This window comes from Alligator mississippiensis, chromosome 10 (assembly GCF_030867095.1).
Source record: "Alligator mississippiensis isolate rAllMis1 chromosome 10, rAllMis1, whole genome shotgun sequence".
NCBI lineage: Eukaryota > Metazoa > Chordata > Crocodylia > Alligatoridae > Alligator > Alligator mississippiensis.
Window position 1 is genome coordinate 60,834,731 of NC_081833.1, and position 20,741 is coordinate 60,855,471.

The following is a 20,741-nucleotide window of genomic DNA, read 5'->3' on the forward strand; positions in this document are numbered from 1 at the left end:
CCAACTACCCCTGCTCCTGCTTCACTGGCATTGGGCCATGGTGTGGGGATATGGGCTGGAATTACAGAGGGCTGTAGCATGTCTAAGGTCCCAGTTGTCTTAGCTGCTAAAGAATCCAGCCAGTAAGACATGAACCAAATGGTAGCACCCTATCATCTTGCTCTGATGGCTCAGCCCACTTCCTCTCCTTGTTTATACATTGTTGGCTTAAGTTATAAACCCAATGGGATAAGTTCTCTGCCTTCTGGCCCTTCTGGCCAGCCCCTACTGTACTGCTGCTTTTGCACAAATAACATGCTGTTTCCACAACATAAATAACAATAAAATAATTAAAAATAACTGTGGTTGATTCCAGCAACGTACATCGCTATCTGATCACAAGTTAGTGCTGCCTAGGGCAGCCCAAACTTGTGAGTGTTGCTATATAAGTTTTATGCTATTGTATGATGGTATCGTTGCACGTAAATGTCTCATGCCCTGGCTCCACCTTTTTTTTTTTTTTTTTCTGACAAGCCACAGAGAAAAATGTATGTAAACAACTAGAACAACAGTCTGTCATTAGCTGTCTATTTTATTGCAACAAACCCTTGGTTCGCTGCCAGCTCCATTGTATTCTGGCATCACATGGAGCATAGGCACCCATTTATCATTACAATGTGTTTGGTGGTTGTGTGGATCGCTATCTTATCCTTGCCCTTCAGTGCACACTTCATGGAATAATGTGGTCCTAGCACGCAATCATGGCGGTCAACATGGGAAAGGAACAGGATCACCTTTTTAAGGGCTACGTTATCCTTTACACCATGGTTCCTGCCCTATGGGAAAGTGTCCTGTGCATATACTTTCTCTAGGGAAAGTCCCCTCGGCAGTGCTAGCGGAGCAGGCTCGATCTGCAAAGCTCTGTGGCTCTGCGCACGTTCCTGTTTGTTTACAGACATTGCTCTCTGAATGGGCAGAGGTTTGTGGAATTGCTGATTCGGCAACATTTTTGCCATCTGCGGCCACTTCAAATGAAAGTTCACTCTGGCCCAAAGATGATTTACTTTTCTTGGCTGTTCATCTTGGGTGATTCTATCTCCATTCCCCCAGACTTTGAGGCACTTGGGCAAAAACAAATATTACTGGCCCTTCTGTGAAACTCTTGAGTTGACTCTAAGGAGTAAAGCTCTCAAACCAGTTCTACAGAATGAAAAATGAGCAAGACAATTAAGATCTTGCCCAGGGGAGGGTGGCCTCAAATGAACTTCATACACAAGACATTTTCTAAAATCTGACCCCACTTTCTAAGACACTCAGCAAATCTCCAAGCTCATTGAAGTCAATGGGAGTCTTTCCCCTTCCATGGGACTTATGCTAGTTTTGAGTTAAGCACCAGTATTATAGTGTGTTCAAATCCCAGAAAGGAAATAGAGGTTAAATGGTCTAGTTCCACATATACCAGCTCCAGATAGGATTCAGCTGTGCCCTGTCACTTGACTCATGACCCCTCTTCACCAAAGGTGCCTTTGTTGGTTGCTTGCTGACTAGCAGTGGTAATGCATTTCTTGCAGTGCCCTTATAGCCATTATCTGGGAGGTCTCAGTCTATTCCCATGGAAGTCAGTGATAGCTAGGGCACTCAGCATCTCACAGGATTGATCCGTACAAAATAAATACTAGTAATGTACACATCACATCCTTCTCTTTTGCAGAAGCCATAACATTAAAATCTCTCTCTCTCTCCAGGGTGCCATAGGCTTGTATGCTTAGCACTCGATCCTATTTCACCTTAATGCTCCGAAATGGACATACCTGAATTTTTTGGCACTTATGCACGATTTGACTTGTTTCCACCTGTGGTGGGATAGTATCACTCAACTATATGTGTACCTGCCAGAATTAAAATAGAGATGGTGGGGATCCCACCTTTTAGCCCAAGAGCTTAGTGGCTAGGGAACCTGCAAAAGCAGTATTTAACCCATCCAGTCCAGATTCTGCTGATTGAACACACAGCTAACTCTATGAAGAGTCAGGAGAACTGCTCATGGAGTAATGTATCATTTAGCCTCAGTAAGGCTAGCAGAATTTGGCCCTAACATGTTACAAGTATTGCTCACAATGGAGCGCGTGTCCAAGACCAGCCGGGCACCCACAACACCCATGGGTAGATCGTGGGAATCACAGGTACTCAGCATCCCTTAGGATCAAGCCTGGTGTTATCACAGGACTAATTATAAGATCTTGCAATAACTTACGTTAATGGGGAAAAAAATCTTGCCAGATTGGATGGTAAATCCTGCGAACACTCACATGATAAATTCTAAATCCCTGCCTCTTTTGTACAGATCTTCTAACTAACCTTGACATTGCTTATCAGATCAGCAGTAAAACGTCTGATTCTCAAGTCCTTGCAGGCCTGGATGGATTGTGTCTTACAAGGCCAGTCCTTGGCTCAGGTACCTGAAGTAGCACTGGAATGGAGGTGGTTAAATCCAAAAATGCCTGGCTCACCTGCTATCCCGCCCTGGAGGAGCCTCCTTGTTTGACATTCAAATTTCCTAGGCACCTACTGTTCTGCTGGACAAGCCCTAAATTGCCCCAGCCTGAGCGGCTCAGCACCTAGTTCATGCCTAAACTTAATCAGGATCCAGAAACTGGGTGGTGCTCTGCTCAAGTCCCCTGAGACGTGCTCAGAGAACACCAGCGTGTAGGGGCAGAATCAGGCTCCTCACAAAATGGAGATTTGGCCATTTTTGTTTAAAACAAAGGCAGCAACAGTTTCCATCCTTTATGTCTATAATGCAGTGGGTTAGAGAGCTCACCAAAGAAGCCATGGGTCCTGGAATGTCTTCTCCTAATCCGAAGGGATGACACCAGCAGATAGCCTGGTGGTTAGAGCGCCTTTCTGGGAGCTTGGAGATGGTGGTCTGAATACCTTCAGGCCAAAGCAGAACTTCACTGCAGGCCCTCCACTTGCTGGATGCATGGTCTACCTAAACTATGACATAAAAAGTAGGTACCACCACTGAGAAAAGGGCCTTGCTCAGTTCTCTGAGAGAGCAGTTTAGGTGCCCACCCTCAGGACAGGGTTGATTGCTGAATGGATGAAAGTGTCTGCCTGATGGCCTGAGGCTCTTTTGGCTCCAATTCTTCAGCCCCCTATGCATGTTACACTTATACCACAATTAACGTGTTAATGGCAGCATAATGGCAAGGGTGCTACATGGGCACCCAATTGAAGGGGCCATAAAATGGCAAACCAGTCATGGCAGTGTTCCACATATAACTTATGCCTGGTGTGTATGGCACCTTTAAATGAATGTGCAGTGGGTCTGGCAGAGTGTTAGCACTCTGGCCAGGGACCACACCAGGATCTCAAACCAGCCCCAGTGAAGCCTGTGGCCAGAGCTGAAAATCAGCTGATTGTTGGTTTCAGGATCCTCCTGCACAAGCAAGTAGAAATGGTATGATTGGGATCTGTTCTTCAATCCCAAAATTGCCCCTCTGGCATGGCAAGAGGTGCAATTGTTGGGATCAGGGATCGGATCCTGTGGCACCTTTAAATGAATGTGTGCCAGGGGCCTTATGTCCCTCTCCCCCTTCTTGCTGTTTACATGGACCTGAATGGCCAAACGCAAAGCCATGGATTCTACTTCATTGGCCAGAGACCTAGAAGTTAGGTACTTCGGTTTGCTTAAGATCTTCATCAGCTCTAGCCCAAAGTGACTAAATGTGTCTGTTAGCACTTTCACATACCCCATGCTGTAGGGTAGCATTCACTATTAGTACAAAGGTCTTTCATTTAATCTACCCTCTTCTGTATTGGAGGATATAGCCTGGCTGAAGTTATACACACACACACACACACACACACACATCTTTTGGCCAGAAACATGCTCTAGGGGAATTTTTTTTGGCTTCTCTTTATGTTTTTATCTGCTGATAGGAATGAACATTTTCAAAAGCTGCTTTTTTCCTGTAAAGAATTCCAGAATTAATGACTTGAGATTTTTCACATTGCAGTAAAGCATTCTTTAAGAGCGTTAAATAAATTCTACATCTTTGCTCTTTATGGCCTTAGATGCTACCTTATAACAATAACAACAGGAAAATAAACTATTGATATAAGGCAAAGCAATAAAAGCGTGAGTGTTTCAAACTGATGGCTGGCCAAACCATGCACTATGTTCACAGTTAAGATGTGTCTTGCACAAGCAGCACACTAGCACACTAAAATTGCTGTAACCAGTTCCCGTTGGTATGGCACTTCCATTTTCAGTTTTTGTGTGTCTCTAAAGCGACTGACCCTGTCTCTAGAAGTCTTGCTGAAGCTTAAAGTTAAATTCTTGCTGGAGCTGCCATTCAGCGACTGCTGAGTTCTGCTTTCACACTGCTATTAGTGAAGGGGAGTTTCAGATACTGGCACAGACACACGAATCTAGCAGTGTGCTGCAAATAGAAATAGCAGAAGGAGGTAGTGGTGTAAAAACATGCCCGGTATTGGACCATTTGTAGAGAAGGAGCATGGACAGGAAGTCAGCGAGGATGACCGTGCCCTTGCTTATTTGTTTCTCACGTTCCAGATTGGTGACAACATCCCTACTTGCTTCAGTGAAAACAGATTCTGGTCCTTCCCCCCTCCTTAGTGATACCTGTGGTGATTCTTCATATGACAGCAGCCCCATTAGGAAAACCAGCCCTAACCTTTATAAAGCTGTTCCCTGTATTCCAAAATAGTTCAATTCATTACTGTATTATTGATAACCATCTCTCACTTAGTACCAAGGAGACCAAACTGGAACCCTGTGCACGACTGGTCTTTGGGACTGGTTCTGAATTGGGTTTTGTGGCCAAAGTCAATCTATGCATGTAGGGCCCATGCTACACAAGCCTGGCCTCCTCCTAAATGCATAGTGAGTCACCTATATAAAGAGTGGCTTCATTCTCAGAGGTGCTGAGCACTCATAACGCCCATTGCCTTCTCAGGGATTTGCGAGTGCTGTCTCATTGCCAGTACTCAGGTTAGAAAACTGTGACCAATAAGACAGACAATGCCAAGACATGACAGCTAAGGGAGGGGAGCATTCAGCAGCTTGGGAAAAGAGATACTTAAAAAATGGATTAAACTGAAAACATCTCTAATGTTCTGCGGTATCCTGGAGAAGAGCCTGACAATAAAATACCTTGAAGTGAATCACCACTTCAACACACACATGAATTTGGGGGGTTGCTAGAAGTAGGAGACTAGGCCACTCCAGCCCCCAAAGGGGTCTCTGCAAGTCTCCTCCTTTTGCTTTGGTTCCCCTGGTGTCTTAATCCAGTGAGTTTCACTGTATTTGGGGTTCACAAATCCCCCAAACTAGCAAAACCTGCTGATGCTTGAGCTCAGAGGAATAGGATATGGTTGCATTCCCCATGCTTTCAATCCCAGATGAAGAACAATGAAAATATTAGTGGGTGTGATGCCTTTTAAGGCATTGATTTCTTGTCCCCCTTTCAATCTAGATTTCAGTTCATGGTAGAAGAAAGGTTGACCTGGTTGCCCTGACTGATGATGCTTGCTAGAGAGGGACAGGACTTGCTTCTGCCTACTGACTGTTTTAGATCAATCAGTTGTTGGTACCAGCACTGACCATGAGGATTTGTTGACCTGCCCATGAGTCCTGACTGGAGTGGGAAGGGGTCAGATTTCAGTGGCTTTCTTCCTTCAACTCTGAAAGCTCCCAGAGGGCAGTACTGCTTTTGTGTTTAATATATGCTGCTATTTTCTATTATATTTTGCTTTGAAAATAACTTCATAAAAGCCAACCCCCCCCCTCCAAACCAAAACCCTGATATCCAAGTAACAAAGAAAGCCATGTGAAGAGCAGAATGAATTACTACCTCTCCAGTTGACGCTGAGTCAAGAGAAGCAAGGGCCCAGCCTGCTTTACAATAGCCAGCTGTTAGAGAGTGGTTATTGGTTGCTAGCATTACTTCTCCAGATTTAGGCTCTTTTCCTTTGTGGTGAGGTGCCTGATACTTTGGCAAAGGACTTTTCTGTGTCAGCATTTGTGGACAGTTCAGTGTTTTGCTGTCTGTGTACATGTGAAATGGAACACAATCACAGTTCATTCATTTCCTTCTCCCTAGAGTTCAATCCTTCCATAGCTGATTCGCCAAATAGTCAGGGATTGATGATATGGATGATAATCTGTTATAAATAACAGAGGAATGATCTTGCCCAGAGCAGGCTGCATGGGTTAGCATGAAATAACTGTAATTCAGTGTGCTGAAACAGTCTTACAAGAATACTCCATCCAATTTCACCTTCAAACTGACAAGGTAAGACAATAATTATTGCATTGCATCTGGCAGCAAAAGAAACCCTTATGTGTCATTATATCAAATTTCCTGCAACCATCTCTATGCCCACGTTTACTTCATGATTGTTTTGTAACGCTTAATGACAGCAACAAGGAAGGTACTATCCCTAATACATCTGTGAATGGATGAAGTTGTTCTACAATAAAAATAGCGTTAAAACCTTTTGGAAATTTTAGTGTGAATATATCTTTGCAGTGGATGGGTGGCTGCAATGCATTATCATACATTTTCAAGGGTAATGGGAGAAAAAAGGGTGCAATGGTAGATTAAAATAAATCTTCCTCCCAAAACCTAGGATGTTCAGATTGGAGCTCCTTGGGTTCTCATGCAGATCTTTTTATAAGTAACATGCAGAAATATACACCAAGCGTTGAATTGGAACTCGCAAAATCCCTCTGTGGCACACAGCCACATTTGCAATATGTGGGTGGAAAAGCTGTCAACATAGTGGAAAAAATATTTTGCTGAAACTAAAATCTTTTCAGAAATAGCTGAGTCATGCTTTGACAGTTAAGGTAGTCCAGGCACCAATCCACACGGTGCCATCTATCGAGCAAATTAGCCCTGAGAATTCAGTCATATGGATTCAGACTTATTTACAGCTGCAAATGTGCGATTGTGAGACTGCAAAATTGCAGGTAGTTTGCTTATCAGTTCTTAATGACAATCAATTTTCCTGGTTTATATTAAATTCTAATATAACAGGCACAGATTGGTACAATGTTTATTAACATCATTTCCTCTTCCTGTGAGCTGTCATATACCATATTGTAAAGGATGGTAAGGATACACCCAGGGCACTGTCCCCCAAGCTTTAATTCTTTCCTTACACAAGCACCTGAATTGGGAGTTGGGGATGGAGCACCTGGGGTGGGAGAAATGTTGGGGACAGTCTCCTTTGCTCAAAAATATTCTGAAGCTTCTTGGGACATTCTCATGTTTCACAGACCCAGCAGTTCTCCAACAAGAGCATTTAGATTTCCATGGGAAGTGACTCTGGCTGCAGCAAAAATGTGCTTTTATAAATAAATATATGATATCATACAGCATAAAACCTTAAAAATAAAGCTCATGCTCCAGACTCAAGACCCCTACCTGACTGGGCTGAACAAAGTGCTGGACCTTCCATGATGGACTGTGGCATTCCCTCTCCACTCTCTTCAGCGTGCTCTTTCTCTGAAGGTGTGATCTTGATCCAATTAAAGTCAATGGGAGTTTGCCACTGGCAGCATCAAGTCCTAAATACCTCATTTCTTTCTCTCTCCTCCAGTGTCTTCCCTGTCCCCCATTCAACCTCTCTCTCTCTCCTCCCCACCCCTCCTTTCTCCCTCGCCCTCTCGCTGGCACTCTTCTTTTCCCAAACACAAATATTCACCAACATCATTTTTTAGGATGGCACCAATCTGGGTTTCACCACATGGATAAATTAGTATGTGGCAGTCTGTGCTGCTGTACCACACTGATATACTCCAATGGAGTAAAAATCTAAGTCTTTTTCCTTCTGTTTAGTTGCATGATGTGGCAGAATTTGAAATGGCTTTTCTGGAAGAAAATGGGATTTTTGGTATGCTCTTGTCCTTAGCATGTTGGTGTGTTTCAGCTCTGACAATGTAGGATCAAGCCCGCACTTCTACTGTGTCAGGACAGATTAGAGACATGGATTTACAATGTTTCACTGTCAACTGTATGATTTACCCAAAAGGAAAGTAAAGCCACAGAGAGACATAGAGCATCAGCGCAACTATCTATAAAGAAGTAGCACAGCTCAGAGAGAAAAACTGGAGAAGTCAGTGTCCTCCTGAAGCTGCTGTCTAAAAATCAGTCAATATCCTAATTCGATGCACGGTAAAGTCTTCCCATTATCCACAATGTACACAGGATTTGGCCCAGAGGGCATAAACTATGTAACACTTCAAAACACACTACTCTGTTATTAATAAATAAAATAACATATGGTGTTCAGGTAAGACTTACATCAAATCTTTCCCAGTGGAATGGGTATAGAAAAACTGTATATACATAAAACTATACATATACATATGTATAAAACATATGTATATATGTTTTATACATATGTATAAAACTGGCATATACATCTGCAGGGATAAATCATGTTAAGGATGTGCACTGATGAATTTATTCAGACACTGACCAAAACCACAGGTAGTCACTGTTTCAACAAATATTTGTCACTGTTCAAAATATTAAAAGTAAGCATCCAGATACCAAAAATTAATCTGAAAAGGGCATATTAATCTTCTTCATTATCAGAAAAAATATCAATTTACTTTTTCACATGGTAACCAAACTAGAGTAAATGACAAACAATAGATTAAAAAAAAATGCTTACATGAGATACTTTGTGTCCTTTGGTTTAGGACACAAAAAAGATGCGTTTGCAATTTGCTTTAGCAAAAGCTTTATCATTTTTTAAATTGAAATTGCTAGGCCACAGAATTATTGCTGTAATATTTGCAAGCGGCATTGTTCCCAATGCAAACATATAACAATATACTTATTCGTTTACATTAGATACCTGCTCATTTAAAGTCAGAGCTGTATGCTTTCATGTGGTAATCATATATTGACTTTTTTGTAATAAATGTTACCATTGGACTTATTCTAGACTTGTATGTATTCTAATAGAAATGCTGTAGGCATTAAAAAGTCAAATACTACAATGTAGTTTTGCAAATTACTGTAAATGGTTTCATACCCCAGACCTCTTGAAGTCAATAGGAAACCCACTTTAGCCTTCAACAGTTGTAGTAGGCTCTTCAGGAGCAAAGTGAACCAATGAATGCTTGCCATGGACTCTGTTATTCCTGTTCTCCTTACCTTGACATGAATTCCAGTGAAGTCAGTGGGACTGCCTGTAAGAGCTGAGCTATTCTCTGCCTTCCATTGTAATATCACTTTCTGAAATTTCAAGGTGCTTATTTCCTGTTTTGAACTTGTAAACTCCAACAATATCTGTTAATTACAGATTACTAACCCTGCTAAGAATGACCTGTGCTATGGCCTCAACATAATGCACAAAAGACACCAGATAAACGCGCAGCCCTTACAAATACTGTAGCCACATTCTGGTCCACTGACTGCAGTACAAACAGGAGTCTAAACTAAAAACCAATGAACTATGAAAGGACAGGGATGCATGGCTGTGCAACAAGGCATGGATATCTGCAGATGTGCCATATAGAGACCTTCCATTAAAACTGGCTTTACATTAAACCTTAAAATACCACTAACCGATTGGTCCAGCATTTCCCAGTGTCACTTCCTCCTCCTGGGGAATTTAATATACCTTATTGTAAATTGTGTGAAGAGCCCAGTTAAGCATCAGTAGCCAAAGATTTTTCTTGCTCTTTGCAGACTCCCATTGTTGTATGCATTGGGAATTGTAGATGGAATATTTAGGTGTAGAGAGTTGTGGCAAAAAGATCTTTTGTGCCCAAAAATGTTCTGAAATTCTTTTTTCTGTCATTCAGTCAGAACTCCCTTTGCCAACGGTGAGAAGTTTGACTGAATGAAGGGTATGGATTTGGCTTCTAAATCTGTTTTTTCTGTATTATGTGACTAATTAGACCCTGACCAGATCAGAGATGCTCGTCCCTCAGTTCCGATCACACATCTAGACAAAGGTACCATCAGGAAAACACCCCCTGCCCACAGACAGGTTCTTCACCATGTTGAATAGGAAATTGATCTACTAAATGTGTAAAGGGAATGAGTAATGGCTTAAGTTAAAGCTAAGGAAAGCCCTGTGGTGCCTGTCTATATTGATTCTGAACCAAAGTAACCTCTGCTGCTCAGGAAATTCAAACCGTGAGGACCAGCTTCAGTACCTATAAGCCCAGTCCTGTTACCATTGCAGGCGACTGCAGAACTCCAATCTATTTTAATGGGAACGGCACCAGGCTTTCTTTCTACTTAATAAAAAATGAAGATATTAATCTACCTGTTGACATGTGTTGGGCACAAAGCCATTGTCTGGTGCGTGTTTGGTTCTCTGTATGAATATGACTCATGAGATAATAAAGGACCTGATTTCCATTCTGCCAGACCGGTCGTTTCCAATGGTTAACTATTAATTTGAGAAGCAAGATGTAATACCGCCATAAAACAGCACAGTTTTAAATGTTTGGTATGAGTAGAAAAAAGCCACCAAAATGTTTAGTTTGAGCAAATTTGATTCTTTTTGCTGGGCCTCCGAAAACATCTCTTCTACTTGACTCTTCCTTTCCTTCCTTAAAGATTTTCATTGTGAGAGTTCCCTTACAACTGAGGATGTGCACATACCACTCCCCCCAGGGCACACGAGTGCTGCACACATGAGCTGGCATTTTTCCACCTGGATCCCCATAGGGCTATGTTGTTTTACTAGCCATGGGAAAAGTTTATGAAAAAATGTAACTAGTTAAAGTTAAAAGTTAGCAGCCTTTAAAATTAACTTGAGTTAAGTTAAAAGTTAAATATGTCTACTTTCAACTAGTTAAAAGGTAAGTTAAAAGGAAAGTAACTAGTTAAAAGTGAAGTTGATTCGTGAGAAATGCGTGGAACATGGTGAATTGCCTCTTAGCATCATTTTTCATTTTCTAATGCAATTAGTGGGTTTCTTTTCCACAAGCCCACAGAAGCACACTCATTTACTCGGAACTCACCCTGCTTTACCTGAACACAATGTTATACTTGTTGTACAGTTTTCAGAACAGCAATTTACCAATATCTATGTAATGTTAGATCTTTCTCACCCTCTCCATGTGAAGTACTTTGTAAAAGTCAATGCATCATATAGGTATACCAGAATAACAGAAAGGAGATATTCATGGCCGGGTGACAAAAGAAAGCTGTTTCCACAGAAAACCTCTGTTGTTACAATTTGTATTGCTCAAAAGGTAACAAAGGGGTATGTAATACATCTGAATTAGAAATAATGAAAGTGTCTGAAAATCAAAATTAGACAGAAATGAGAAAATCAGTTTAAATGAGAAAAAGGATGTTCAGTTGCATAGCAGAAACTGTGTAAACATGCTTATTGAACTTCAGCAAAAGCTGCATTTCAAAATTTACATCTGACAATTTTCCTCTTCTGTCTTTCAAAACTAAGCCCCCACTACTGAACAATCGCTCTACATGGGCGGATGAGAGAATGCTTGTATTATAACAGATGAATAGTTTTTTCATAGTAGGTGACATCTCAGATACTCAGACACTGTCAGTGGCGCCTGTGAGTGTTTGCCACTTGCCACCCCACTGCTGGCAGTGCCCGTGGGTGGTCGCCGACCCTGGTCGGTGCTCGCCGCCACCCCCCGCTGCCGACAGTCCCGGCAGCATCTGTAGGAGCTCCCACCAGCATCGGTGCAGTCATGCCCCCACAGCTGCCAGGGGCATGTGCCATTCATTGCTTGGCTTCTTGGACCCTGGTTCAGATCTTCATTAAAATTTAAAAAGTCATCATCTGCTTCACTCGCACTACTTGTTCCCACTCTTACTGGGATCAATGTCTCTGCTTGCTTGTGCTTGTTCCCTCTCATGAAGCCAACTGGCTGCCCTGTTGACTTCTGCAAATGCACAGACAATGCCAGCGTGAACTAAGGAACTCTGGGACTTGTAGTTCTTAAGAGACCATATTTCATAGGAAGGCACACTACTTTCTGCCTCTCAAACAAGAAGTCCTAGAGTTTCAATAAAGAAATATTGTTCCATGTAAGTCCTAGAGAGTGGCTGTGTCAGGAAAAACTCTGGGAAAGCCAGATTTCAAATTTTTAAAACTTTTAACATATACTTAACTTATACTTAGTTAAAGTTAAAAGTTAGCCATTTCTTTAACTTTTTAACTAGTTAATTAACTAGTTAATTTCCATGACTGTGTTTACATATATACCACCAGACCAGCTCAAGGAGAGACCTAAGGAGAAATCATGGCATTGGCATCAGGATTTCATAGGTACAGCAGCTGACTAACATTTACATCAGTTCCCCACCCATAACTATGCCTAAAAAAATGTACAGATTGTAGACACATGTTCAAATAAATAAAGGGCACAGGCTGAACTGTCAGGGAGATGATAAACTCTCTCAGGGACAGACTTTTATTTACAAAACTCCTCTATTGTTACAGTATGGGCATGTCTACATTTCATCTATGGCAATATAGTGATGTGCTATGGCGACATAGCGATTATGTGGTTCTACACGTGATCGGCAGCTATCTTGCCGAAGCGGTGCCTCCCCCGGTATAGTGTGCTGCTATGGTGACCTAACGGCGAAATCTGCTTGTGTTCTGCACATATGGCTCAGTGACCACCCAAACTGTGCCATGCTTTAGTATTTCCAAAAGGCACTGCTAAAGCACACCCTCACAGCAACGTCACTGTACAGCAATGTGTAGACACACCCAATCTAGCATTATGGCCTTGGTCAAAATTAGGGACCTCCACAAGGTAATGCCCTAAAAAAAAAAAAAAAAAAGTAATGATAATAACAATTAGTAATAGTGTAACCCAGGCCATGAGCTGTAAGATATAATTTGCACACATTTTATATTTCTTTCAATGGTCCTTTTTTATGCATGCTCACTGCTGCACTTGATTTATAATACAATACATCAGCTATAATACAGCAAGTCACCTTGACACATATGCATCTAATTTAAAACTAACTGCTTATATGCAGCATATAGAGAGATTTAATGACTGCGGAGAGAAATAGAGGCCCGGGATCAGAGATGTCAAGTTATACATCCTATTTCAACCTGACATAAAGGCTAAGTACAGACATTCAAAAAGCCTGAACCTAAATTGATTCAATCTTTCCAGGCTAGTCTAGCCTTTCCAGGCTAGTCTAGCCTGAACCGATTTGCAAGTGAACAGACATTCACTTTTGCTTCTGGAAGTGCAGCCACATGCCCACAGTGGGGGCACTAGAGCAAGCCCACTAGTGTTTTGGGGGGGGCACTGGGGGGTAGTAGAGCAAGCCCTCCCTTCCCTTCAGCAGCAGCCACAAGACTGGAGGGAAGCTGGGGGCGGGCATGGCCAGGCCCTGGCAGGCCACTGTGAATGATTAAGGAGGGGTTTAAACCCCCACCCTGACCTGCAGGGACCCCAGCCATGGTGTGCCTGGAGGGGGAAGCAACCCTTGCCAGGCTTGTGCCCAGTGGGGGAAGGGGGCATACCCAGACACCAGCCAAGGCAGTGCCTCAGATGAGGCAGAGGCAGGGGGCATGGCCAGAGATGGTTCCACCATCTGCCTTCCTCCCCCAGAGCTGAGGCTGGGGCTGGAGCTGGAGCTGGGGCGGGGGCCCGAGCCAGGCTGGCCCATGGGCACTGCTGAGGGTGGAAGTGGAGGGGCTGGACCAGGCTGGGCCATGGGGGCAGGGCCCTTCCCTGCCGGCTACAGCTCGGGCTGGGGCCTCAGGAGCTGCGTGCCTGGCTTGCTCCCAGCTCCCCACACCCAGGCTGGGCCAGGCTGTTGCGGAGCTGCAGCCGCCTGGGAAGGGCCCCGCCCCCGCAGCCTGACCTGGGCTGGCCCCACTTTCTGCCTGTCTCCCCCGGGGCTGAGCAGGGCCAGCTGTGTGGTTACTGAGGGTGGCCATGGAGGGAATGGCCTGAGCCAGGCTGCGGGAGCACGGCCCTTCCCAGCCAGCTGTGGCTCTGTGACAACTCGGCCCAGCCTGAGCATGAGAAGCCAGGAGCAACCTGAGTGTGCAGCTCCCCCGGCCCCAGCCCGAGCCATAGCTGGCAGGAAAGGGCCCTGCCCCCACGGCTCCGTCTGGGCCGACCCCTCCATGCCCGCCCCCAGCAGCACCCGTTGGTCAGTCTTGCTCAGCCCCCCAGCCCCGGGCGAGGCGGGCAGAAGGCAGGGCCATGCCAGCCGGTTCTGGCCACACCCTCTGTCCCTGCCCCTGGAGCAGCAGGTGGGAGACCCTGACCGGGGCTGCTCTGTCCCGGCCAGGCAGACCCCAGCTAAGGTCCCCCAGGAGGAGAGGGGGAATAAACACCCCTCCCTGCCCCTTTGCCGTAGGGGGCCATGATGGCTGGCGTCTGGGCGGGGCCAGCCCTGAAGCAGACAGCACAGCCCAGCCTAGGGCTGAAAAGCATGCTGGGATGCTGGAGGACTCTGATTTAACTTGAACCGGGAAGGGGTCTGGGACAGAAGTTCCATAAACTGGTTTGACCCAAATCAGTTTAGTCTGATACTACATTCAACCAGATTGATCTTAAACCAGTTTCAGCCATTTTTAAACTGGTTTATATGCACCATACTTGTTCTGTTACAGGTTTAAATCAGTCTCTGACCACTTAAACCAATTATGTGTTACTTCTGTCCAAGAGGTAGGAATGGTGGGCTTGCTTCAGCTTTTAGAGGGACCAGGACTAAGCCTGGAGTGAAGAGAGTACACATTTCTCCCGACTACCTTTCAAAGCTCACATGCTTTTGCCTGCATTGTGGAATTCAGGATGCAATGCATGCAAACATATATTTTAGATCCAACAATGGTTTGACATGGATGGATGAAGCAGATTCTTTGACATCTATTCATTTAGTGAGAAACCCTGACATTTCTTCTCCTCCATCTTACCTGAAGGATTCTGTTACGGTCCTGAGGAGAGAGACACCCACATCTGGTCACACTACTTTCTACCCAGTACAGTGATCTCTCAAACCGTTCCCAAGCCAAAGTAAATAGGCTTTGTGTGGTTTTACAGGGTTGTAATGTTTGATGCAAGGTCTGCCCCATCTGCGCAGCCAAGCCACAGCATTTCTAGTTCAGTACAAGACCATGATCCCAGAATGTTCCTCTCCCTTGCTAATTGTCTGGGGTAAAGGAAAAGATGCTCTTCATTTATTTAGGTATGTATCACCTATTGTTCAGCACTAACAAAAACTTCTTCTTTGCTGCTACAGGGCCAAAGCTTAGATCACACACAGCAGTCCTTCGTTAAGGGAAATAACTGGCAAACAATTCTTCATGACTTGCCAGGTCACCTTTGGAACAAAAATAGAGCATTCATTTTAAAGGCGTCAACCCTACATTAGTGAGAATCCACACTTCCCCTTCCTCAGCTGTTCTTGGACTACATTCCCATCAAAGAAATATTTTAAAACCCTAAATTGGGAGGTGAGGAAGGCAGGCCAGTGCACTAGAAGCAAGAGGAAAAGGAGCTTACAAACTTGCCCTGAAAGCTGTGCTGTTTGCTTTCCCCTGTTCACCCCCTCATGCTCTTATGACACCGTGCTGCAGCCAGGCACCTGTCATGGGTAGTCGTTCTCATACAGACGGCCTGCACGGGTCTTCTTTCACCGATGTGCACAAATTGCACGTCCTCTCTACCCAGAGCTCTGAACTGCTCACACAACTGCTCTCGTGTTTAAGTCAAGGATCGCCAAGCACTTTCCTATTAGCAACCATTCCAGCCTCACGACACTCCCCAGTGTGCTGTGTATCTATGGATTGTAAACACTGAGTTTACAGATAGGTGATTTGACTTCTGGGATGTTTTAAGTGCTCAAACCTGCTCCCATTGAAGACAATGGAAAAATTCCCCTTAAGCCCCTTTGCTTTGATAAGCAAACGATTAGTTTCCAAAGGCCTAATTTACCACCCGCTTAAGTTAATAGAAAAACTGAGCTTTGGATCAGGCCCAAAGCGATTTGCTGAAACCACGCAGTGAGTCACAGCTTAGAGAATCAACCCAAATGCTCAGATTTGTATCCCATGCTCTAACCACTAGATTACAGTCCCACATACACCCTGCAATAATCTTCACTGAAATGACAGCAGCATTTCTCTGATGGGCATGTTAGGCATTACTAAGTAATGGGTAACATATGTCCATAGGGTAGAAGAGGGAATGGGAATAAAAGTGCTATCACTGGGGCTTGAGCCTCTTCATTTATTCCTCGCTGGGGAAAACAATATTTTCTTTAATCCCAGGTTTAAAATGTTACTGAACTACACGTTTTATTTGGATCCACATTTACCTTTAACGTCATCCCAGCTATATTGTAGGCACACTGAAGTGGTTGTGAGGCTGAACTACTAACATGTGTTTCTTCCTCACCAGGCTCAGAGTAACAGTAACACATTTGTTACTGATTATTGCACTAAGAACCTAATTCTGCAGGACATTTCCAGCAGAGGCTGAGAACACTCAGTCCTTCACAGGATAAGGAGCTAATTAATTATTTTCTACTGTTTTTGGAACATGAAGGTATGGGTGGGATATTAACCTCATAGCCCAGCTGTAGTTTCTGTCCAAGTAAATGTTAAAGGACACATAGCACTCTGAAATAAAGCAAAGGATAGCTCTAGTGTTTTGGCCAATAGTCCTGCCCCTCCTCCGGGTATGTGTTCTGAGGACAAAAGCTGTGCGTTGAATATTTCTGAGAACGTAGCAGCTACTGCCTTAGCCCGTGTGCTTCTGGAACCGTGAGTACCCAGCTCCGTGCTTAGAGGGGCTCTTGTGAAACCAAATTCCATCTTATTTTGTATCCCCAACAGCAGACACGAAGTCCTAACTGATGCAATACTCTGCAAGCCATTCATGCCCATGTGTTCACAAATAAAACCACGTGGGCGCATCTACACGTGCGCTTTTATGTGTGTTAGCATATTTTAATGTGCAGTAAAACATCACACAAAGCAGTGCTCTTTAGCTAAAGTGTTTTAAAATAGGCTTTTGCATATTTTCCCAGTACCTCACAATGGAGGTACTAGATTTAATACGCATTATCTAAAACACATTAATTGAATGTGTAGATGCGCTCACAGGCAGGTCAATTATTCTCAACCCCCCCAGAGGGCAGCGATTGTTCTGATGTCATTGACAATTGTTGTGTCTGGTCACTTGAATTCGCTGCATTTCACTGAGAAATTCAGGGTGGCAAAGCAGTGTCTGTCTCACCTAGGCTAGCAGAGCTGCCCTGTCAAATGGAGAATCACCCAGGAGGAAAAGAAAGCCACAGGTTGGGGTGGGGGAGGAACGACATCCAAAAAATTCTTTTGGTTTCCAAATGGCTGGTACATTAACACCACATGGGACTCTTGAATTTTAGACCTGCCAATTTGCAGAACTGCCTAGAGCTGGGAGCCTGCTTAGTTTAGCGGGGAGGAGGGTGATTTTATGCTTATACCCTGACTTCCCCCTGCTTTGGGAGGCTGCACTAGCAAGGCTTTCCCAGCTTGGTATTTTAAGGTCAGGAGAGTTTCAATCTATCAATGTGCAGAACCGGAGTTAGAGGCCACTTAGTGATGGGGGGCGATTTTATTCATACTTCCCCCTACTTCAGGGGCTGCTCCAAGTTTAACCAGTTGAAACCCAGCGGATCTGAGGTGGGGGGAGGGGGCTCTGCCTGCCGGGCTTCGTTATTACACAACCGGGGCTGCCCAGGAGCCTCCCAGCCCCCTCCAGCACTTCCGTCCCCTTCCTCCGTGCAAACCTCCCCACTTCCCTTTTCCCCTTCCCGGCCGCTTCCAGCCTCGGCCCTTCCACCCTCTTCCCTCGTGCCCCGGGGCACAGTTCTTGGCCGCCGCCCCCAGCTCGGGCTCGTAGGTGCTGCTCCCCCGCCCGCGGGACGAGCCCCGCTCAAAGCCCCCGCGCGGGGGGCGGCAGCGGCCGGGCCGGGGCTCGGCTCCGCGGCTCCCCCGCGGGCAGGGACGTGCGCTGCGCCGGGCGCGGGGGACCCGATCCCGCCCCCACGGGAACAGCCCCAGCCTGCTCCCCAGTCCCCCATAAAGGTCCGAGGTGCCGGGAGGGAAGGCACGGCCAGGAGCGGGGGCGCTGCCCTCCCCCCAGCCCTGCGGGACGCCCCCGGGGGCAGCGGCGCGTCCCGCTTGGAGGGCAGCTGTCGGGGCCTGGCCGCGCCCGCCTCCCGCCCCCCGCTGCCTGCCTGGGGTGGGGTGGGGGGCAGTGCCCCGAGGGCAGCTGCGGGGAAAGAAGCGGAGGCCGCGGGGCCGAGCGTGTAGAATAAATGCCGTTTATTTATGAACGTAACCAAGGTTTCCACAAAGGTGACACGCAGGCCGGGTCCGTGCCCGCCCGCCCGCCCGCCCGCGCCCCTTGTCCCGGCCCGACGGGCCCGCACGTCCCAGCCGCGCCCGCCCGCCCGAGAGCCCTGCCCTGGCGCGCGGGGAGCGGGGCGCGCAGCCCGGCGGGGACCCCCGCGGGCGCCGGGGGCGGGCAGGGTGGCTCCGCGCCTCCTAAGGCACGAGGGCCCCCGGGCAGGCAGGCGGCGGGGCGGGGGGCAGCTTATTGGTGTGGTCCCTAAGGCACAGAGCGAGTAATACTGCAGCGGGGCGGGCGGCGGGCTCACGCGCAGTTGCCCATGGCCTTGACCAGGGAGCTCTCGGGCAGCTGGCGGAAGATGCCGCGCAGCGTCTCCAGCTCGCGGCTGAGCTGCTCCACCCGCTTGCGCAGCCGGTCATTGTCAGTGGTGAGCTCCAGCACCTTCTGCTGCGTCTCCGCGTTGCGCTGCTTGGCCTTGTCGCGGCTCTTGCGCACCGCGATGTTGTTGCGCTCCCGGCGCACGCGGTACTCGCTGCTGCTCTTGTCCACTGTCTTTTTCGTTTTGCCCCGCGGCTCCGCCGGCAGCATCTTGAGCGCGGCGGGCGGGTGCGGGTGCGCGTGGGGGTGCGGGTGGGGGTGCGGGTGCGCGTGGTGCGGGCTGGGCACGGGCGTGGGGGGCGGCGTGGGGTGGCCGGGCTGCAGGTGCATGGTGGTCTGGGCGCAGTGCGCGATCTGGTACTGCAGGTGCGACGGGGCGGGCGGCTGCGCGGGGTAGAGCGCGGGCAGCGCCGCCGGCTTGGCCTCCTCGTCCTCCCGCGGCTCCTGCTTGATGAGCAGCGGCCGCAAGCCGGGCGCCGCGATGCGCTCGTACAGCGCGTCCAGCTTGCCGTCCAGGTAGCCGAAGAGCGGCTGCGGCGGCGGCGGCGGCGGCTGCGGCGGGGGCCCCTGCCCCGGGGCGCCGGGCCCGTGCAGGCCGTGGAAGTCGAAGTCCGCGGCCAGCGCGGCCTTGGCCTTGTCCTGCTGCCGGCTGTGCTGGAAGAGGTCGGCCAGGAACTCGTCGTTGAAGGCGGCCGGGTCGATGTAGGCGCTGATGTCGATGGAGTTCTCGTGCTCGCAGATGTCGCTCAGCTCCGGCGCGGGCGGCGCCTCCCTGTACGCGCCGTAGGCGCTGCCGGGCGGGGGGGGCGGCAGGTGCGGGGGCTGCACGCTGCTCGGCGGCGGCCGCGACTCCACCTCGTAGAAGTTGGCCTGCTCCATGAAGCACCTAGCGCGCGCCGGGCATGGCGACGGGCTGCGGGAATCCAGCGTGGGGGCTGCCCGCCCCGACGGAGCCCCCGCGCGCCCGCACGCTCGCCCGCCCGCCCGCAGCTGCTGCGGCTGCAGGGTCCCGCTCCCGCCGCCGCCGCCGCTGCTCCGCTCCGCTGCGCGCTGCCCCGGCCCGGCGCCCGCGACTGCGCTGCCTGCGTCCCGCGCCGCCAGCCTATATACGTGCGCGGCCCGGGTCGCCCTCTAGTGTCCGCCCGCCCTCCCGCTGGGAACTTTGACCGCCGCGGGCAGCGCCGGGTCTTAGCGCCCGTCGTCCCACGCGTGTCCCGGGGGGGCTCTGCTGCACCGCGGGAGGGGACGCGGACCCCCCCGGGACGGCACCTCGGGGGGCGCCGCAGCGCCCCCTCTCCCTCCTTTGCACCGGACCGCGGGGGGGAGGGAGGCAGGTCCGGGACTGACCCCAGGCAGCACCGCGGGGGATGAAAGAGCTCCCCCCGCTCCCCGCTTTTTGTCCCGTGCTCTCCTGGGTCACGGGACTATTCCTAAATGGCCCGTCTTCCTCGGCAGCCGCAGCCCCGGTCCCCCGCGGGCAGGAGAACAGGAGAGAAAGTTTGATTTTGAAAAGAACTTGGAGGTTTCCCCCGCCAGTCTCCAGGGGAGTCCCCTGCTCTGAAGGCTGAGAGTTGATAGGAAAAAAAAAGCCTCTGCCATGGCCCTGAACTAATGGAGAAATGCTTTTCAGGCCACTTACACTAGGTTTTCAAGGGGAAATCAGTTAGGATGTGGAATGACCACTGTTGTCCCGTAGGGAGGGACTCCAACAAGTCGCTGGAAAGCGCAGGGCTCGGTGCTCGAGCTGTCCCGAGGCTGCATCAGAATGGGTCTGTAATGGCGACAGGGGAAGATGCTAAGTAGCAGGCTGTCAAATGTACAGCTGTGTAGGTTGTAGTCCCGTTGGTCTAAGGACATAGGCAGACAAGGCTCTTTGGATAAATCTGATATCTTTCATTAGATCAACTGAACAGTTGGAAAAAAAATTCTTAGCAAGCTTTCAGGTTTTAAAAAAACCTGACGATGGGGTCTTCAATCTGAAAGCTTGCTAAGAAAATTTTTTCCAACT

At 47.9% G+C, this 20,741-nt stretch overlaps 1 protein-coding gene across 1 annotated transcript; it reads right to left on the reverse strand.

Moving 5' to 3' along the window:
• Positions 1–18,310: 18,310 nt before the first annotated feature.
• On the reverse strand, positions 18,311–19,802 carry CEBPA (CCAAT enhancer binding protein alpha). Its single transcript, XM_006274301.4, has one exon. The coding sequence runs from the start codon at positions 19,610–19,612 to the stop codon at positions 18,659–18,661; it is 954 nt and encodes a 317-aa protein (XP_006274363.1). The 5' UTR covers positions 19,613–19,802; the 3' UTR covers positions 18,311–18,658.
• Positions 19,803–20,741: the final 939 nt, after the last annotated feature.

Coding starts and splice junctions, on each gene's coding strand:
- CEBPA (XM_006274301.4), bottom strand. CDS start 19,612: ATGGAGCAGGCCAACTTCTACGAGGTGGAGTCGCGGCCGCCGCCGAGC.